Source organism: Battus philenor, unplaced genomic scaffold (assembly GCF_028537555.1).
Source record: "Battus philenor isolate CCGP_79_NKW_IND1 unplaced genomic scaffold, ilBatPhil1.0.hap1 SCAF_5, whole genome shotgun sequence".
NCBI classification, from domain to species: domain Eukaryota; kingdom Metazoa; phylum Arthropoda; class Insecta; order Lepidoptera; family Papilionidae; genus Battus; species Battus philenor.
The window spans coordinates 13,218,956-13,240,729 of record NW_027181715.1 but is presented as its reverse complement, the minus strand read 5'-3'; the positions used below and the strand labels follow the sequence as shown (position 1 = coordinate 13,240,729).

The window sequence follows — 21,774 nt, the reverse complement described above, 5'->3', positions numbered from 1 at the left end:
TTCTATTTATAGTCGAGTCGGTGGCGGACGGATATCAAATCGCTTGGACGGTGGCCTTTGCGTGTCTCAACGTGGCGGTCTGTTTGCTGGGATGTTGGCGATGTTTCGCCAACAACTACTTGCACTGGGCTGCTACCGCTACTTGGATTCTGCTCATAGCCCAAGGTAATTAAATAATTCTTCTCTTTGTCATTCTTCTAGTTTTCACTCTTGAGACAGTGGACTCCTCTTAGAGAGATGTACAGTTATCAGCTTATCTATATACCATTTCGATTGGTATTGAAAATTTATGAACCGAGAATAAGTCAGACATGATTGACAAACGCAGCATAGGACGTTCACCCACGAGCTGGATAGACGACCATGTTGAGATCTTAAGAAGACGTCAAATTCAGGCCGCTACCAAACGATCCTATGGAAATTTTCTTTATCTATGTAGTTAGCAGTTGACGTCTTATGGTTTAAATCAGAGTTCCTCAAACTTATTTGTGTCGTAGACCCCTTGTTTTTCCGTTTTGAGTAGACTCCCTACTTACCTGATATTGATTTCCTGTAAATTTCTAACTGTAGTGAAGTTTAGTGTTAAAAACTTAAAGGAAAAACACATGTTAATTTATACATTTATTAATTGAATTTAAATTAAAACTACTCAAAATAAAGTTTTGTATCTGTTATGTAAAATAGAGACTGCGACTCTCAGGTTTTTACAAGTTCAAAATGTATTGCGACCACAAAGCGAATACCAACATCCTTCAACTTACACATCTTTATAAACATATATAATATTTTTTTTACTTCATAGGTACTTTTATAAATAATGTAAATGTTTTGATATTATAAGATAGTATGATGTAAGTAAATAGGTACTATCAGTGTATGTGTTGCGATCCACCATCATTTCATGGATTTTCATTTCATGGACCCCCAAATTATTTTTCGTTGACGTAGATCCCTTGCTGGTTGTCAAAGACCCCTAGGGGTCGATATAGACCACTTTGGGAATCACTGGTTTAAATGATAATAAGGATAATTAAGCAAATAAAATAATTGTTAAAAGCATTTTTATTATTTTTATACATTTTTGTAAAATTAAGTTAATATATCACAAAAAGATACACATATATGTCATTATTTCAAGGTTTGAGCGGCCAAGGCATTGGCTTTCAAGCGCCCGAGAACCAGGTGTGGTATATGCTGTTCATCATATTCGTACCGTATGCCATGCTGCCGCTGTCGCTCGGCTGGTGCATCGTCATCGGTCTCCTGTCCTCTCTCTCCCACGTCCTGGCTACCGCCGTGGTCATCAAGGATATAATGGATAAGAATACAGAGGCAGTAAGTATTTATGTCGTTAGTAGGAACTATTTTAACTATATATTATCGATTACATAATTTATATATCTATTTGAGAAAAAATATTTTCATTAAAATGTTATCATAGGTGATATAGTCTTAAAATAATAAGTTCTATTTAATTAAATATGAATGCTGGGTATTCGTTCACTTTTTTCTTTATTAAATGCGCGAAATTCTGTTCTATGAGCGCTGGCATCAAACTAAAGTGCGTGTCAATTGACCGCTAGCGCCATCTATCAGCGACGTCTAAAGTTATGGCATCATGAATGCCATCTTGTATCAAATTAAAGTAACTTCACTGTATCGCAATTTAACACCACGAAGCTCCGAATACTTAAAGAGACACAACATATTTAAGATATGCTTTGAATCTTCTTACATATGTTACGTAAAACGCGTTAAGCCTACAATAGATCTTGATTTGGGATATATAAATAACTCTTAGTCAACTATTTATTTTTATTTCATTTCAATTAGAATAAATTAATTATTTAATGTATATTAAAACAATACTTTAAATGTGTACAATTACTTTTATTTACAATTTTTTTTTTTTTAAAAACTTATTGACACAAACTGAACATTAATAGCAATTGATTCATCGAAAAAATTATCAAATCAAATTTCAATGAAGTTGAAGGCACTCGGATAGGGTATGGTGGGACATGGTACAGAAATGATAGTTCCATAATCGACTTAACATACGCACACACTTATTCATAAAATCATAAGGCACAAAAGAATTACGCACTAGAATATTCTCACAGGCATAGAAAACGTCACATACAATACAGTCTAAAAGAGCTGAATTAAATTAATATAATCGAGATACCACAGATTTTACTGCGTACCATTTTATCATGTTAGCTTTATTGAGGATATAGGCAAGGTTAAAGCAGCTAACGCTCCAATCATCTGTTTACTTGATCACACTGAACACACGACGTTACTTCCACTGTGTAGTAATAAAAACATCATTCTAGGCACAGTCCTGTGCACTAAGATTGCTGCTGGGAAACGCTCTGCTCTACAATGCGGTCAACTTTGCCGGCATGTACGCGAAGTATTTGACCGACTGGGGACAGAGAAAGGCGTTCCTCGAAACTCACCGTTCCATGGTCACCCGGCAACGTACAAAGCGTGAAAGCGACCGTCAATGGAAGTTATTTCAAAGCGGTAAGTATTGAAGATAAATATTTTAAGTCTTTGTTCATTCATCGATAACGAAAGCTAGCGCTATCTTTTAACGAAATCGGAAGTTACGTCGTTACAGGCGCCATCTTATATTAAGCATTAGCAACTCAATACTTTGAGACAAACAGGTATTTAAATGTAAAAAATATTTTTTTTTTTCAAAACTCGATCATGTTCGTCTCGTTCGTTTATTCATAATTTTGAAATAAATTCATTAGCCCTTCATGTTTGATTTAAAAGTACCCCTACGGAATTATTTGTTTCAAATAAAATGGCATTTGTAATTATAATTTCCAAGTTCAAACTTAAACTAAATTAGTAAATATGATTTTTGTTTGCATATATATAAAAAATATTAACAAACTTTGACGATTATGATTATGATATATTATTCACCATCATAATTCTAGCCGATGAAATGTCAACTGTCTCATCACTGTTGCTAAGAGAAGACCAATACACCATAAGTAAAAAAACAACTATTTAAGTGCTAAGGGCTAAATATATGTCATCGCTATCAGCATTTCACCCGTAAGATGTCCACCGCTGGACATAGGCCTCCAAAATAGATTTCGAATAGGACCCTCAAGACGCGGCCACTATTCAGCATCTTGTGGTGACTCCCACAAGGCGGGTAAGCGACATTACGCTTGCCAGTCCGTAGCTTCTATACAGAACCATAAGACTCCAGCGGCCATGAGATAAATTATTTTTTAAGAATACTTTAAAAAGATATTTAATTTGGCAGTGATACCAGACTTTCTCGCCAAGGAGATCTACAGTCACGTGTCGAGAGTGAAAGGAGAATTCCAAGAGCAGCAATTCAACAACCTTTACATACAGAGACACGAAAACGTATCCATACTGTACGCAGACATTAAAGGATTTACAGGTTAATTGAAACCACATATTTGCATTTTGTTTTGAGAATTAACTGATGTTTAAAATACTAAATTGCATTTCGTGATTTGAAATTTCAAAATCTTAATACAACGTTTGCTTTGGTTTAATTTATCTCTCTCTTAATTTAAGGTAAAACCTTTTCCCGTCGATCCTACCATAAGCACTGTATCCGGAACACCCGTATGATTACGAGGTTCTTCAAATAAGAAAAAGAAATCAGTCAGTAGAAATCCCTTATAACTCTGTGATTCACTTAGAGAACAGAGTATCTGGGTTATAAAATATTTCCGGAAATAAATATAAAAAGGCGGGAAAAGATAAATGAAACTTATTACCGAAAAAAAATTAAAAATCTACAAATAAATTCATATGCGTATATTACTATAATTTAAAATAATTGGTGGTAAATGTGGTTCTTAATTTAGTGATTCTGCAATAGCAAGATTATCCCTCAACGCGACCATCTTGTTTAAAATCGATCATAGGCTTATTTAAATATAGAATACCCTACTTTTTTTCTTTTCAGAACTGTCAAGTAAATGCAGTGCTCAGGAACTAGTGAAGCTGTTGAACGAGTTGTTTGCGCGGTTCGATCGACTGGCGTCGGTGAGCTATTTAAAAATAATGCTAAAATATTATAATCTTCAGTTTATAAGCAGTTTTGAATGAATTTTAACTAATTTCTTAAGGATATAACATAGCGCCTCACCGCCGGTATAAACGTGATTGTTATCTGTGGAAACTACAGGATATATATACTGTTAATAATTTTTAATCTACGTTTAATTTTTTTATTCTCTGTAAAATAAATAAATAACGAAATAAGCACGTATTTTAAAGTAATAGCGAGTCACAGACCATAAGCTCTTAAAGAGGAAACTTGTTCCTCAGTAATCAGATACGTATCATACATATTTATTTTCCAATGTGCTGCTGTGCTCTAATTTTGAAATGTGCTTACAAAATGGCCTGAAAATAAGTTATATCTGTGCCTTATAGAATATAAATTACAATTGTTTTTTTTATATACGTAAACTTTCTTTAATAAAGTGTTTTCTTAAGAATCTATCGCGGATCGTAATATTTGAAAAAAGATGTCGTATACTTATATCATGTTTTTTATTTAAAAAATATGCAAATACTTTTTAGAATTCATAGGTCTCCGCAATTAAACCAATTTTCCTTGAATTTACATAGAAATTAGGCGTAGATACACAACTATTAATATTATGCTTTTAAAATTTCCAATGTAATTGTTTTAAATGTCATATTCAGATCGCTTGTAGCGTATTACCGATATTTGATCTAGTCCATTATAATGCAGTCCATTATAATGCATCCCTATATACAAAATCCTGTTCAACTCTGCATAGCCTTACCATCACCTTATGACATATTTAATTCATCTTAGCGTCGAAGCGTGAACAACGTGGACTGTGCAATAAATATTGCCCAATAAAGTTATGGTAGTCCATCATACCGCGAAGTGGGCTAGCACCACCACATAACCCCGCCCTCCTACCAGAGATAGGGTATCCTGAGCGTCACAACTCCCGTACTTCCAGAACCAAAGAAACAATACGTAATTCATCTAATGTCTGCAGCAATTTTACTATCTAAAGGTCTTAATTATATTTTCATCACCGTTCGAAACATTGCACCAGTAAATCAGTGATATTCACTCAGGAGAACCACTGTCTTCGGATCAAGCTCCTGGGCGACTGTTACTTCTGCGTCAGCGGACTGCCGGAACGGAGAAGCAACCACGCATACTGCTGCGTCAACATGGGACTCCATATGATCAGAGCTATTCGAGATGTACGGTATAACGCACAGGTATTTTTATTTATTTATGAAATATATAATTTATACACTTGTTTACGTTTGCATTGAATCAAGAGGGTGATTAGGGTATTAGGGATTATATAAATGTTTTATGGGAGTTAATTGTTAATTGAATCTGTGTTTGGCACTAATCGGTGTAACATAACTCCTAAAGATGCCCCGTGGAGGGGTGAAACACGTGTTGAGTAATTTGGCGATGGCGGTTGTGTGATTCGCATTGTTTGCCGCATACGCATTTATCAGCGGGCTGGCGGGCGGTGCACTTTATTGCACGACTACCGCTGCATGTGCGAAAGTGGCTAAATATTGGTCCGTTTCTTACTTAGGAAGGACTTCCGCGAGGTAACGCCTGATTCCATTAAATAATTGCTTTCAATTAATGTACACTATCCAAAACTCAATAGTTTTAATTCCAAAAGGCAAAAAAAACTTATTTTAGAGTAACCTCTTTATACAGGGTGATTAGAAATGAATGTAAAAGCTTTTTGCTGACAAATGAGCTACAATTTCACCCTCGAAACTTTTACATCTATAACCAACCATCCCGTACAATAACAGATGGATACCATTCGATTAATATATTACGATTCAAGAAGCTAAAAAAGGAGAATAAATACCATAAAGAGTTAGTGTAATATTGAAATATAAAAATATTTATAATTTTAAGATAAAGAAATTATTGGCCTCTCGCAGTCTAAATGAAAAGTAAGACAATTTTATTTAATTATTTAATATATAACGATATTAATACATTTAACAGTTATAATCAGAGAGTACAGTTTTATTTATATTATTTTAACCGGTATTGATAAAATGAACTTTTCTAACTCTCATGTTAGTTTCGCAGTTAAATTGTAATATGCTGTCTAATTCTGCAAAAAAAAAAGTTTATAATTGTTTTAGTAGATTTCCTTTTACACGCTAAACTTAATTTTCTTTTTTATAAATAGTTGAATTCCGGCGCATTGTGTATTGTTTTCAACAGGTGGACTTGGACATGAGGATAGGTGTGCACAGCGGCACAGTGCTGTGCGGCGTTCTCGGCTTACTCAAGTGGCAGTTCGATCTCTGGTCGCATGACGTCACCATCGCCAACCACATGGAAAGCGGTGGATTACCCGGGTATTTTTCAAAATTCAATTGCCTTTTCAAATAAGTCACATTTAAAAACCACGTCGTGGCGTCTATTCTCGATTAATTCTGGTCAATAATTCAATTGTCATTATCTAAATTATTTAAATATAAATAAATTTATATTTAAATAATTTAGATAATGTCTTAATGTATTGTGATTCCATTTAGGTACCCGTGACCGTGTATAAAGCATATGTTAGTTGCGGTTGCTTGTAGCCAGATAGCGAGAGATATGTATTTATATACAGGTGATCAAAAAAAATCCAAGCTTCATCATCATGATTATTTCAGTCGTAGTATGTCTATTGCTCGACGTAGCACCAGCCCCCCCCCCCCCCCCCCACCCATCATGTAGATTTCCAACAAGACCAGCGGGAAGCGGCCTGCTACTTTTGCGGATTTCTGTTCTCCATACCAGAACAACATAACTATAAATTATCTTAAAAATTACTACTATAAGGAAAATTTTTGTTTACTCTCGTTCAACCCCTTTTATTGTTATAACATATTTTCGTTTTTATTCTCATACTCTTCGCCTGCCGTCCAGTGTTCTACAAATTTACATTTATTATTTGTTAAACAATTACTATATATCAGCAATTTTATTACTCTTGTTGATTATTTTCATTTTTTATTATTTCGTTATAACTTTTATTTTTCCCTTACTTACTACCTTTTTGCAGAGTTCAAAAAAAGTGTGGTAACACTTGTCTTTCATCCAGATAATTTTAGTAAAACTAACATTATTACGATTTTGATCTCTAGGCGTGTGCACATATCCTCTGCAACGCTGGAGTGCCTCAACGGGGCATTCGAAGTGGAGGCTGGTGACGGAGGGACGAGGGATGCGCGGCTTCGGGAACTCGGCCTCACGACCTACCTCATAAAATCCAGCGAATTGCCACGCAGAACCCGCCACCGCTCTCGCCCTAACTGGTTTGTATATATTAAATAATATTTAGCTCTCGTCCAACTAGTGCATATATTTCATACAATATTACACTCGCGCCCCAACTGGAGTGTATATTTCAAATAAAACTTCGCTCGCGCCCCAACTGGTGTTTATATTTTAAAAAATACTTCGCTCGCACCCCAACTGGTGTGTATATTTCAAAGAATACTTCGCTCGTACCTCACCTGGTAGGTATATTTCGAAAAAATTCTTCGCTCGCGCCCCAACTGGTGTGTATATTTCAAATAAAACTTCGCTTGCGCCCCAACTGGTTTGTATATTTCAAATAATACTTCGGTCACGCCCCAACTGATGTGTATATTTCAAATAATACTTCGCTTGCGCCCCAATTGGTGTGTATATTTCAAAGAATGCTTCGCTCGCTCTCCAATTGGTGGGTATTTTTCTAATAATACAATTTCAGACTAATAAAGCTTAATTATATTCATTGCAGTATCCACCCACCGCCGCAACATTCAGAGGCGCCGCGCCGTGTGAGCAACGGCGTGGATGAAGAAACCACCACCGACTGGACTCCGGAGATGCCCTTTCAGAGCGTAATGTTCAAGCTTTTGTGGACAATTACTACAAACCCAACCTACTTCTTTACTCTGTTTTTTGTTTTCTTCATTTTTACTATGATTATTGTATTAGAGCAGAACGTCCACTGATGGACATAAGCCTCTCTCATAGGTTTCCAATAAGACCAGTTGGAGTCGGTCTGCGTCCAGTTTTCAAGAAGATCAGTTTTTAAAAAGATGATCTCGCCACCTTGTTTTTCTCTAATTATGTTTTTTTTTTAATTAATGAGTAAATGTTTTGCAAGGTATATTTTATGTAGTATATAGCATTTTATACTTATTCTATGACTTCTTGTTTGTTAAGACGTACCAAATATTTAAAAGAAATATATTTGACCCGAAGTAACAGTGTATTCGAAATATTTTTTTTTGTTTTACGGAAGTGTGTGTTTCGTGTATGTGTGTGCGTTGTAAATGCCTTTATTTTTTCTCATTCACAATATATGCAAATTTTTTTTAATAATATTTTTATGTATTTCGTTTATTTATTTCTTCACTTCCAATAGGACATCAGTTACATTAGTTAGGAAATGTGCACTAATATAAAGTTAAAAAGTTTAAACAGTGATTTGTAATTTAAGATATATTACGACATTAATTATTATATATGTATATATTTTGCAGTACTTTTCGAGTACCTCGGCGTTAGTGACGCGCTGTCAACGACCCGTGAAACATGAAGACGTCGAACATGGCCAGGACATGGAGATAACCTCAATGTCAGATGTAAGACTTGTATCAATCTAGCTATATATAGCTATATATGCTACATAAAGGGGAATTAGTTTTAAAGATTCTAATCCAAGTTTAAAAGGGCTCCGGAACAGATGAAAATGTTATGTTAAAGTCATACAATTTTTTTAGACCTGACATCTTAATAGTTTTCTTGGTCACTGAAGATAGACAAGTTGCTTGGGCATGGGCCATACTTCTCCTTTTCTTGAAATAATAGTCATAGTGAGCTCCGTTATAGACTTAATCAGGTAAGTGATCTTTTATATCGTCTTTTACTTCTTCTATCTAGACAACCAGTAGTTTTTTAAAGTAATCTTATAAAAAATTAGAGCTCACTGGTAGCATTATCAAGAATCTTGACCTTTGATTGGGCGAGGAAGGACCAGTAAAATCAGAGCTCCACAACCGCAGCCTGACCCGAGGCCTGAAGCGAGTGAGCTAATTCTATTCCTTATAAAGACATGATAACAGGAGGGCTGCAGCTTAGCCCGAAGACGTTTTCTTTGGCTCCGTTTTAAAGGACCTTTCGTTCCTCTTACCATGTGTGGGACTGGGATGTTACGCTTCGAGTAAATTATTTTCTATGGCTTTAATTTTTATTTACAAACAAGGAGTATGCCTTTCTTGACAGTATATTTTATGCTGTCAAATGTTCTATAATTCCTCGTTTGGAAATCCCGTTCCATGCATTGCCTTTTCCACATTTACCTATACTTTCCCTGATCACAATTTTACCTTACGTATGAAAGATTTTTATCACTCCCTTTATATATCATGTTATCAAAGTAAACCATTAGGATTTAGCTGGTCGGAATCCGGCAAAACCCTTTCCTTACCTCCGCAAAAGTAGAGCATCTCATGTAGGATTTCACCTAGGGACAATGGAAACTTTTACTTTGTTTTTCTTTAGGTAAAATTATCAAAAAAGTAGCTCGGTAGTGTAACAAGGAATTAAGGTTGGAAGATGATTGTGCAGGAGGAGGACGTGATCAACCACTCGATCGAGGTGAGCAGCAACCGGCGCATGCGGCTCGATAATATGCGGTCATGGTCGCTGCGTTTCCGGCGCGCGTCTCTCGAGCAACGCTTCGGGCGTCAGGACGAGCGCACCTTCAAGTCTAACGTCATGTGCTGTCTCGTCATCTGGCTCTTCATACTCGCCGTGCAATACGTCGTGCATTTCAAGTGAGCACTCAATTTTACGCAAGCTAGTTTAGATGACGACATGACCAAGGTCACGGCAATGCCTTTCAGTGGACGTCTATAGGCTGACATGAAGATATTGACTTACTATTTCCTATAATTTTTGAGAGAGTAAGTCATAGTGGAGTTTGAGCTACAATTTATCTGCATCATCATTTCAGCTGAAGGGACTCCAGTGCTGGACATAGGTCTCTCAGGGTTTCAATAGGAGAACCAGTTGGAAGGGAAAATCCTAAGATACGATAAGCTCTCACAACTCTATATTAGAGCATAGTATATATAATAAATAGTAATTATGACTACTTCTGTCAGTCGTCTCGAGTTTTAAATAACGCAAGCCGCAAGTGGAATGGACACATTGTGTTGTTGAGCTCTGTTTATAACAGTGAAGCCGTTCTATATTCATATACTCTCCAGAGAATAGTGTACATTACTGTAACAAATAGGGTTTCTCGCAACTGCAATCTTTTCCCCATTTCGACTATATGGTCAAATGCTTTAGTTGCTGGCGTCTGGTGGTAACACTGGGTGCAATGACGGTGCCACTGGTGCTGTCGTTCTGCGCGGTCATGGCAGAGGAGTTCCCGGGAGCGGCGCCCCGGCTAGCTCGCGCTTCTGCTGCCTTGGGCCGCACCCGTCTTCGCCGCAACCTACACATATGCTGTTTCGTTACTATCATGTCGATATCCAGGTACTCGAAAGTATTTTTTTGTTTTATTCTTTTATTATTACGTCTTACGGTATATAGGTAAATATATATCTCTAAGAGCCTTCCGAGGTAGACCTCAAACTTACTTGCTGCAAAGACGTTAAGGCAATAGCTATGAATTGCAATTGGCAAACTGCGTTCTTCCATTGTCATTCCAAAAAAGTTTAAACTTTCTGAATAAGATAAGGACATCTTAAATTTCTAATCTACTAGGATTATTATGATACCATAATTGTCATAATGTTACGCAGAGGACGCTGCTGTTAATTCTCTGGTATATTTTTTTTGGGCAGTGATAACAATATATAATTAATGCAAAAAGTGCGAATTGTGTAAAATTAAATCTGAGGAATAAAACCCCCGACCCATGTTCGCAAATATCAGTCCTACACATTACATTAAAATATAATATTACATTGCAGACAACTATAATATATAAATTTTTATAACTTCACTTTTTTCTGTTATTTCAATCATATTTATTACACCTTCGTTAACTTATATCCACATTGCTCAAACGAATGAATGCCTTTGGCATTTATATCAACATTATATCTCGTATTGGAAGCGTATATATAAACAATAACCGAAATGAAAAATAAATTTATTGTTCAACAAAAATATTTAATATTATATCAATATTAAAAGGTGGCGATACAACTAAAATATGCATATAAACATTACTTTGAAGTTGACCACTAAAACTGTGAACTTAATGTTTTTATATAGCACGACGAAGCTGTACATTTGTTCGTCGTCGTTCCGCAATTCTTCTGATGTTGAACTGCCCGTTGTGGGAGTGATGACCCGCGCCAACGCCACGATGGTAGATCGCGAACGTACTGGCGAATGCTACCGGCCCGAGTACGTGGTGTTCACCTGGATCCTGTGCCTCGTTGCACTCACCTCCATACTGAAGCTGTACTATCTGATCAAGACGCTCTTGGCCGCGCTCAACGTCGCCATGTACTCGGTGCTGCTTCTCATCTACTACAACGAGAATGACTTCAATTCCCTTACAGGGAGCACGTGAGTCCATTGCAATTTTTAATCTTATAAGTTTAACTTTATCAAATAATAAAATATAGAAATAAACTGTATCGAAGGACATAGTCGTTTTTGCCATAAGATTGGTAAAGTGAAACTTTGATGGAGATTTCCATAACTTAAGTTAATAAGCTGTTGGCAATATCATCATTACCATCACCATTTCAGCCGTAAGACGTACACTGCTGAACGTAGGCCAAACCTATCGATTTCCAATAAAATAAATTGAAAGCAGCCTGAATCCAACCTTTTCACAACTTTAACTAAGTCATTTGTCCACCTTGCAGATCATATGCTGCGTTTGACGGTCTGTGGTCTCCATTCTAGAATCTTAAGACCCCTGTAGCCGTCTGTTCTGTACAATATTTAGTCTGCCCATTGCCACTTAAACTTGTCAAGCCGATAAACCAATTTTATACTTCCAAAAAATCGTATTTCTTTGTTCAGCAATGGACATCCTTAGGCCGAAATGATAATAATGATTGGTTAGTTGATTATTTTGGAGACATTCAATGATTAAGAACGTCACAGAATCAAGTGAAAAAATATTGTTTAATTACACTCATTATATGACGCGTATTCCTCGTTGAAGGTCCTTAATTAAATAAATAAGATTAATTTACAATTAGCTCATTAAATCGACGATATTACGATACTATTACTCGGTGGTTATTTCTCAAATCTATTTTTTAAACAGTATCAAAAGGTTAATTTTGATTCTGTTTCAAAAACCCACGTACTATACCAATCTTGAAGGTTTTTGAGGTACAATAATCATGGCGTCTGATTTACAGGCACCTGCCGTTCTACGTTCAAATGCTAATCCTGATGCTGATGTTCCTTGTGATCGTGGTATACCACGCGCGGCTGGTGGAGGTTACGTCACGGCTGGACCTGCTGTGGCGGCTGCAGGCGCAGACCGACCTCGCAGAGATGCGGGACACGCAGCGAACCAACCGTCACCTTCTCAAACACATCCTGCCCGACCACGTAGTCGCTCATTTCCTCACCAAGGACCGCTGCCCTGACGTTAGTACCCTCACAACATTTCATTATATCAACGGTATTATCAGCCTACAACTGGCAGCTGTCTTAAGAACGGTGATCCTCTTTCTTGGTAAATTCTGCTTCTGTGAGGTGGCAAAACGTCTGCTGATTTACTTGCCCATTCGTACCGTCATCATCAACTTTAGTATCAGTCAATATAAGTTCATTGGACATAGATCTTCCCTATGCCAAAGCATTGTAAGCTGATCATGCATATCTAAAGATTTTCTGGGGTGGTAAAAATAGTAAATATATAAATATGCAAACTCTGTCTATTCATATGAAAATTGTAAATGAAGAAAAAAATATTTACATTATCCTACGTTTGTATTGAAAATAAAGATATTTTGATATATCTTACTCTTATCTCCAAAAACGATTCCTTTCTAGACAACGATAAACATATGATAAACTTTAAAATATTTAATGAGTCGTTTTTTTTAAAAAATATATTTGTGTTATTTAAGACCTTAACTTTATAGAAATAAGAATCGAATTGACTTACGAACTTAGCACGGTTTTATTTGTGGTTCATTTTCATAAATGTCCTAGGTAGAATATAATTTATTTCCAACTTCTATTACCATTTACAAATCGTTTTTATAAGGGTGTTTATGTAAATCTTATGGATGTATTGCCAGGTTACAAAATTATATAAATAATGAAGGTAATCTGTGGCGTTACACCGCAGTATAAGCGTACAGAGTGCCTACATAGGATTTATTAATAATACTTATAATAAGTAATAGTAACACTGATATACGTATACCTGCAGTATATATGTAGGTCATTGACTAACATACGATCTACACTTGCAGGAGCTGTACTCGCAGTGGCGCGACGAGGTGGGCGTGATGTTCGCGGGGATTCCCAACTTCCACGAGTTCTACTCCGAGCAGAAGGCGGTCGACTGCATGCGTCTTCTCAACGAGATAATCTGTAACTACCCTACAACTTGTTTTTATATACTGATAATTTTGTGCAAGAAGATTGCCGTGTAAAAAACAACACATCTATAATATTATTATTATACATGTAATATAATAAATATATAGCTGTAGCAAGAAAACTGCAAACTGCAACTGCAAAACATTTCAGCAGCATTGGAAGATAATTTTAAATTTTGGTAGACAAGGAGAGGGGTCTAGTCGGTGAAGGTGAACATAGTTGCATTACAAGGAGACCTCCTTAGGCTAGGGTACAGGTATGGCGCTCAGAGCTGATGACCTGTGCCCTGAGTACCGTACCCGGCTTATCTCCATACGACGCGACAGACCCGGCATCCGCTCGGTAAACCCATAGGGCGCTAAGTTACGTCTCACTGCTTATAATAAACACAAAGAGGATCAAAAAAGGCAACATCGCCTTCTTTATGGGCGATAACAGATGTCGCTCTGTATTCTTAAAATTCCTCAAAAAGCAGTACAATGTACAATATAAAAGAATAAGATTCGGAAGTAAGTCAAAAAGGGTCGAACAAGATCCCAAACTAGTTATGAATAAAGCACTATAATTTTAGTAAGTAAAACTAGAAAAGATAATAAAATTGTTGTAATTGTATAAAAATAAAACTAGAAGTGAAGGTTACAACAAATAGTAAAATTTATATAAAATCGAAATATTGTTAATATTGTTTTAAATCGGTGGTAATGTAATTAACTGTGATAATATAGCAAACTGTGATCTAGGAACGAACGTGATACATGGGAGACGATGTGAATTTGAAGAAAGATAGATGTTGTGAAGGACAGAAGGAAAATGTGATATAAGAGATTGTGTAAAATGAAAGGAGAAAATTAAATAAAAGAAGAAAATGAAAGAAAAGACGGTTTAGTAGTCTTTCCCCTCTGCCCCACATATGGCAGGGAGGAACTAGAGGCTCCTAAAAGGAGGGCCATAATTAAATACAGAAGGTAAAACTCCATCTAATGCCAGACTGAATTAATGTTTAATTTATAGAGATTGTTATTGTTCCAGTTGACTTCGACAAGCTACTAATGCAGCCTCGCTTCAAGAGTATAGAGAAGATCAAGACAATTGGAGCCACCTACATGGCGGCTTCGGGTTTGAACCCGAACCATAAAGTAAGTACATTTATTGTTAGTTTTGCTCATTGCTTCATTAAATATTAACTGTGTTCTGCTAAGTCCTCTCCCATCTTAAGGATTGTTCGTAGTCGAGTCTATTTTATATAACTTATATGTTCCTACCGGGAATAGAACTGCGACCTATAATCAAAAATTATACATCTTAACTACTAAATCACTTGTCATTGAGTTCGTATAATTAAGTATAATACAAATTTAATAAAACCATCAGGGTTATTAACTGAAATTTGGGATACTAAATAAATATTTGATAATTTTATTTTAAGTATTTATGTAGCGTAGTTTATTCAAACAGACGTCATAAAAATATCCTAATATCTACCTTTTAACGTTTTGGATATCGTGTTATTTTTCTAATAATTCGTAATCGAAAATTTATATTAATGAATTATATTAATCATTAAACTGTATAAGAAATAAATTGTATAGAAAAGTAAACTTAAATTACATAAATAAAACAATAAGACAACGTAGGAATTACTCATATATTTTTATAGCACTTTTTTACACAAACTAGTTCCTAAGACTGTCACGCTTGGAAATTTAAATACGTCACGTTCGTGATAGTTGAACCGAGCCCGACCAGGCTTCGGTCCAGTGCGACAAAGCAAGGGAGTTCCCCGAGATTCAATATTATTTGCTGATCGATTGTATTGCATTCTCCTACAACTATTAATAAGCGCAATTTCATTATTATTCATATACCAATAGATGTTTTACTTAATTTCGTTACTGATAAATAGTATAACAATAGCAGGCTGTATGTTTTAATAAAATTGTAAAACACTACTGTACCTCAAACAAGTTATTTGTCAAATACACTGGTCAAAATAAGTACGACCGCTGAGCTTTTCCGACTAGCCTGTACCCTCTGAGTATTTGTGTGTCAGAGCGGAGACGACGACTGCGAGCACCTGTGCGCGCTGGTGGACTACGCGTTCGCACTTCGCGAAGCCCTCGAGGAGATCAACAAGCACAGCTTCAACAAGTTCCGGCTGAGAGTCGGTAAGTCCAAACTTATTAGCAATGTCATATATTTTATTTAGACACATTGATGTCTAATTCCACTCAATAAGTTACTTATAAATAACTTAAATACCATCAAATAAATTAAAATATAGGCCAATGAAATAATTAAAAATTTTAATAATTATCGCAAAACATCATAGTTTACATATACAGTAAAAGCACCTTATTAACACTTCCATCGTTCGCGTTTTCACTATTGACGGATTAAAAATAATGCGACCCAATTCCTATATTCGCGGCTCAAAGTTTCTTTATTCGCGGATCCAATAAGTTCATACATAATAATAATAATATTCCAGGAAGTTCCAACCCAATATCCTTTGTTAATGTCATCGGACTAATAAAAAAAGTAAATTAGATCTTATTACAACTAAACATAAAGTATATTGTTAAATGATTTTGCCGAGGACTTTGACATAAGCTGCCTTCGCCTTACTTTGACTGCAAACAGTCGAAATCGCAAATGGAATACGACGAGATGGGCTCGAAGAAATAGCATCAAATGACATTCAGAAATTTACAAAATTCTTTAAACCGTTGTTTAAGGCTTAAGAAAATGAAATAGTTCAATTTTTTTTTATTATTATTTTGTCACCTGGAAACGTATCTCCAATAATCTCACACAAATTACCATTCCGTATTTATGATTTCTGTTTTTTGGAACTTATACCCGCGAATATAGAGCATTTTCTATATTTTAAGTTCACTGATTTCTGTACTACGTAAAATCCTGGAACACCAAACAGGGTTAATGGGTTGATAGTGTCTACTGCGATGTGCCATCAGGAATAAGTTGCGGTCCACTTGTGGGCGGAGTGATCGGCGCCCGCAAGCCGGTGTACGACATCTGGGGCAACACCGTCAACGAGGCGTCGCGCATGGAGAGCACCGGCGCCATGGACCGCATTCAGGTCACCAAGTACACTAAGCAGGTACCTGTTATATCTACAATCATAATACATACAGGTTGATTCGTTACGGGTATATAAACTTTAAAGGCGCTAAAAAGCTAAAAGCTTAAAATTTATAGCTCATTTTCTGTATATTATATGTCACACCCTATGAATAAATAATTTTAGATATTATAAATAACCTAATGATACCATAGTGCACATATATAGTAAAAGAAATATATTAGGGGGACCGAAAAGTAATGTCGCTTTCTAAGTTAAATTCACACGACTACATTTTTAACAAGTTTTTATTTCTAATCAATAATATGTTCACCTTCTTTATCAACAACCTTCTGCCATCTAGTAAACAAAACCAATGTCAGAGCGTTAAAATCAATCGGTATTTTTGTAAAGTTTGTCGGCAGAAACGACATTACTTTCCGGTCCCACTAATAAATATTATAAATAGTATGGTAAAAAAGTTATTGGATCTTAGCTCGGGTTCGCTAGAATAGTGTTAAGGTATTCCATGCTTGTCGCAAGAGGTGATTAAAAGGGCATAGGGCCGCGGGCGTTGAGGATGGGGGCATCATCATCAACTCAATTCGAACCAGAGAAGGATATCAACGCGAAGTCGTTTAATGTTGCTGCGGTATACCGAGGATGCCGGGCGAAGCATAGCTTCCTCCCGGAACGTGTCTGGGCACAATATTAGGGAGCGAGATACGTAAGAGATACTGCTGCCCCTCTTAAGGTACTGAAGATGACCACAAAGGCGGTTTTAGTGTGCAGGAATCCCATTTAACCCTGTTCTTCCGCCAGAAGCCAGGGCATCTTTTGTCAAACCTTAAGATTTCCGGCCCAATATAAAAAAGGTAGGTTTAAGGGTGAGTCCCATCAGCACCCTGCCCCTAGCGCCCGCGGATTCGTCAAATGTCTCATGGACATATAAAAAAAACTTTCTTAGCGTTGTTTTGAAAGTCGAGCGTATTCGTTTCATGATGATGTCGTTATATGCATTGTAGGTGGCACCTATAATCTGTGAGTTTGTGTTCGTTAGGTGTTGGAGCGTCGCGGATACGGACTGGAGGCTCGGGGTGCGGTGGAGGTGAAAGGCAAGGGGCGGATGGAGACGTGGTGGGTACGGCGGCGTCGAGCTCGGGGCTCGGGCGCTGTACCTGCCCCGGCGCCTCCGCGCTCACTGGCCGCGCTTGTGTACACCATGTTGCAGGCGCGCAAACGCATCTACACGCACCCGCTCGACGCGCCCGCCATACGTTAGTACACACACCTTTATTCATCATCAACCATCCAGATGATTAAATGCAAACATGGTGAAATGAAACTCTAGAGAGAAGAAGAGAAAGACGAGACATCTGTTCACTATGGTGTCTACTTTAATATTGCTACATAACTATGAACGCTTAGTGCGTTTACTCCTATTCAGCGATAGATGGCACAAATAAAATTAGACAAGAGGTGGAGTTTATCGTTAGCACTGGTCATGAGTCTCCCCCATTGATTTCCTATAGGCAGGAACACGCATCCAACGCCTTTCTACAACCTTAACAATGTCGTCTATCCAATTGTATAATAGGTTAAGTAGTTCGACAAACATAGTTTTTTTATTATATTAATGGTAATTTTCAACAACTTTATCAGACGTCCACTGTTGGACATAGGCCTCCGATATAGATTTCCAGTAGGATTAGTTAAAAGCGACATACATTCAATGTCTTTCGACAACAAGGTCCATTTTCTACTTGAATGCTCTACGCTGTACTTACTGTGGTGTTCCCTCCTGAACCTTATGGACTAGCGACCATTTTTCTGCATTAAGTTTAGGCACTTAGGATCATGCTTATGTTGCTGTGACACAAGCATTATACATATATAATATAGGTAATACACACAACTATCAGACAGACGTAAAAATCAGGGAGGAGTCAATAGCCTCCCTGAGAAGCGAAAAAGAGACCAAAAATTCATTCATCACCCTCTGTAAAAAAATTATAAATAATGCTATAGAAAGAAATAACAAGTAAATATTGCAAATAAATAGAAAATAAAGACAAAATAAAGACAAAATAAAAGCAAAATAATATATAATACTGTGATATAAAATAATTATAGAATCTAAGTAATAAAAATGTGATATAAAATAACAATGTAATTTAAGAAAATGTAAAAAGAAATGAGGAATGAATTAAAGGTGATACAGAGCAAAAGGGAAAGATAGTAGAATTTTGGAATGAAAAAATAGACCGAAAGATAATGTGAAGTATGTGAAAGAAGAGAAAGAAAATAATAAAAAATTCTGTGAAAAATTAAATAAATTTGCCCAAAAAGTCCCTGTCCCACAAAAGATAGGGGGTACGAGAGAAAAAAAAAACTTCCAGCCAGATAATAATAACCGACCGAGCAGAGGTTCGACCCTTTCAGGAGCGCTTATGTCGGAATGCCAAGCGGGTATTATCGACAAGTGATAGCCCACGCTGAAGTCCCCTTGTGGGAAATCTTGAACCTGGTTACTCCATAAAGCGTCCACTATAGTGACCTAAGTGTTTGGAGGCCTCATAATCTGGTGAAATAGTGGTATGTAGCGACCCGAGCCGAGGCTTCGCCGGAAACCCACGAGCTTCGATACCTTGAAAGATGTCGTAGAATAGGCGCCAACTACGCTCTGTCACTTGTAATCTGCGAAACTTGCAGATGTCATTTGAGTAACAGTGATAATCTGTTAAAAAAAACTTTACTTTTTTTACACGAAGACACGAGAAAAGAGGTTAAAATAATTTGAAATAGATAAAAGTAGTGCAAGCGGGTCTTATCGCAAAGTGACGAATTACTTATGTATTAACGCGACCACAACCACAGATTAAGCACTTTTAAAGTGCTGCCTAAAACTTTCTACATCTAAAATTTCTGTAACTAATTATAAAATAAAAACACTATTTATAAAGAAACTAAACAAACCTAACCCTACACTTGCGGTTGCGATAAGACGTAAGCACTCGACGATTTCTTCCAAACAACCATTGGATAGAAATACTTTAATTTTAATAAAATATAGATAACATTATATTTAGTTTTTGTCATTCGCAGAAGGTTCACGTGGTGGCAGCGTACGCGCCTCCAACGCCCGCGCGCAAAAGAGACACACACACACGTAAGTTTTCACTTCATTTCAATAAAACCTTCTTTTTGAAAAAGAATAAGTTACACATTATAGTGTACAGTGTGATTAGTTATATGTATAAAAGGGTATATGTAAAACGAGAGATTTGTACCTATGTACACGATATCGTTGGAAACATAAGGCTTAGAAATTTGAAATTGGTTAGAAATATTCCTTTCGCCAGCTAAGAACGGAAGTATTGCATTTTATCCATGAAGGGTGTTGAAGAGGCCTTCGCTGTAGGTATAAAATTTGGCCAAATTATTTCATTTTTTTTTCCACAAAAGTCAGTGTGGGCCTCGCGACGCAGATGGGAGAGATATATTGTTTATATTACGGCGACTGCCATATGTACATATTATATGTACAAATAAATAAAATTGGAGTGTCTGTTATATACGGTACATATACCGAAATTATATTTATTTTAATTTTATTCAGTCTGTCTGTCTGTTTATTCTTGCTAATCGCAGAAATGGTTGGAACGGTTTTCACAGGACTTTTACAGGCTGCTAGCTGATGTAATAAGGAGTAACCTAGGTTACTTAGATTTCAGAAATATTCTTCAACAAAAAAAAGTAGTATTTTTTTTTGTTAAATTCCATGCGGTCGGAGTTCCGGGCACAGCTAGTTGTACAATACGATTTTTTATTTTAAATGTTTTTTATTGCTTTTCTATTCCAATGTAACTAGTTAGTATGATCTGTGTAAATAGTTTTATTTATTTCAGTAACGGACAAAAGATCGAGCTCGGCATTCGGCCTCATGCAAGCAGCATGGTGGTTCGAAGGCCGGATATGGCGCCGCCGCTGGTGGGCAGTGCGTCAGCCCCCCACACGCCCACAGCCCCTCACGCTCCATCACCACACTCTCCACAGACTCCTCAAACTCCTGACCGTCCACCTAAGCGAGGCATCAGCGCCCGTCTCAAAGCGGCCAGTTTCTCCTACCGCACTAGACCTAACCGAGACCGCTCACCAAGGCTTCGCGAGCGCGACGAAGGGTCAACGACTTCCGTCACCAACGGAGCACCCGGGTCCTTTCGTTTCCGCTCGGTTACCACCGCATCATTCTTCAGAAGCCGCAGCAGGGAGAAAAGGAACAGAGAACAACTAGGCGAGGACGCCCAGGAAACTGGTGACTCACCACCTATGACAACTAGGATGTAGACTTATATATTTATATATAAGTATAACAATTGTACAAATATGTCTTGTTAGTACAAGCGATAGAGTATGAAATTATAATAATAATTTATTTAATCCTCGTTAGAGAACCTTAACTTCAACGAGGAATATATGACATAAGTAGATGAGAATTTTAAACAAAGTTTTAATAAATCACACTGTGACGTTTTCCTCTGTTAAAAGAGACCATGGCATACTATCTCAAAAACATCGACACCGTAAAAAATTGATCAAATTGGTTAACAATTAAAATTAGATTTATATTATTTTATAATAAAAATGCTAATTATCAAAATAGATACTCAAAACATTTTGTGGCAACACCGACTATACCTATACTGTAAAATAAAACTGAGATTATTAATAGCAACATTTAGAGAATATATAATGAAATTAATGTAAGAGAATGTAAACATGTCTCGATAAAAGCAAACGCCAAAAAATAAATTTTATCTCGCAGTGATAAATGATAATTTTAAGTAAAACTAATGACCTAAATACAAACATTAATAAGCTTAAAACAAATCCTACGTAATATAAAATATAAATGTTTTATACATTACTTATTTATATTCAGACAACATATAAAATGGTAATGATTATTACAATAATTATCTTGTAACATTATTAATCTTTGTATTAATTTATCGGACGTTTGATACCAATTTTACCT

General features: G+C 36.5%; 1 protein-coding gene across 1 annotated transcript; it reads left to right on the top strand.

Annotated features, from left to right (window-relative positions):
- The first annotated feature begins 1,191 nt into the window (after positions 1 to 1,191).
- Positions 1,192 to 21,112, top strand: LOC137929410 (adenylyl cyclase 78C-like). Its single transcript, XM_068772341.1, has 20 exons — positions 1,192 to 1,350; positions 2,340 to 2,532; positions 3,299 to 3,442; positions 3,980 to 4,059; positions 5,140 to 5,289; positions 6,284 to 6,420; positions 7,198 to 7,368; positions 7,839 to 7,941; positions 8,590 to 8,691; positions 9,677 to 9,885; positions 10,406 to 10,594; positions 11,342 to 11,641; positions 12,454 to 12,688; positions 13,525 to 13,645; positions 14,684 to 14,790; positions 15,705 to 15,819; positions 16,630 to 16,775; positions 17,797 to 18,013; positions 19,842 to 19,905; positions 20,645 to 21,112. The coding sequence occupies exons 1-20, from the start codon at positions 1,192 to 1,194 to the stop codon at positions 21,081 to 21,083; spliced, it is 3,381 nt and encodes a 1,126-aa protein (XP_068628442.1). The 3' UTR covers positions 21,084 to 21,112.
- The last annotated feature ends 662 nt before the right edge of the window (positions 21,113 to 21,774 follow it).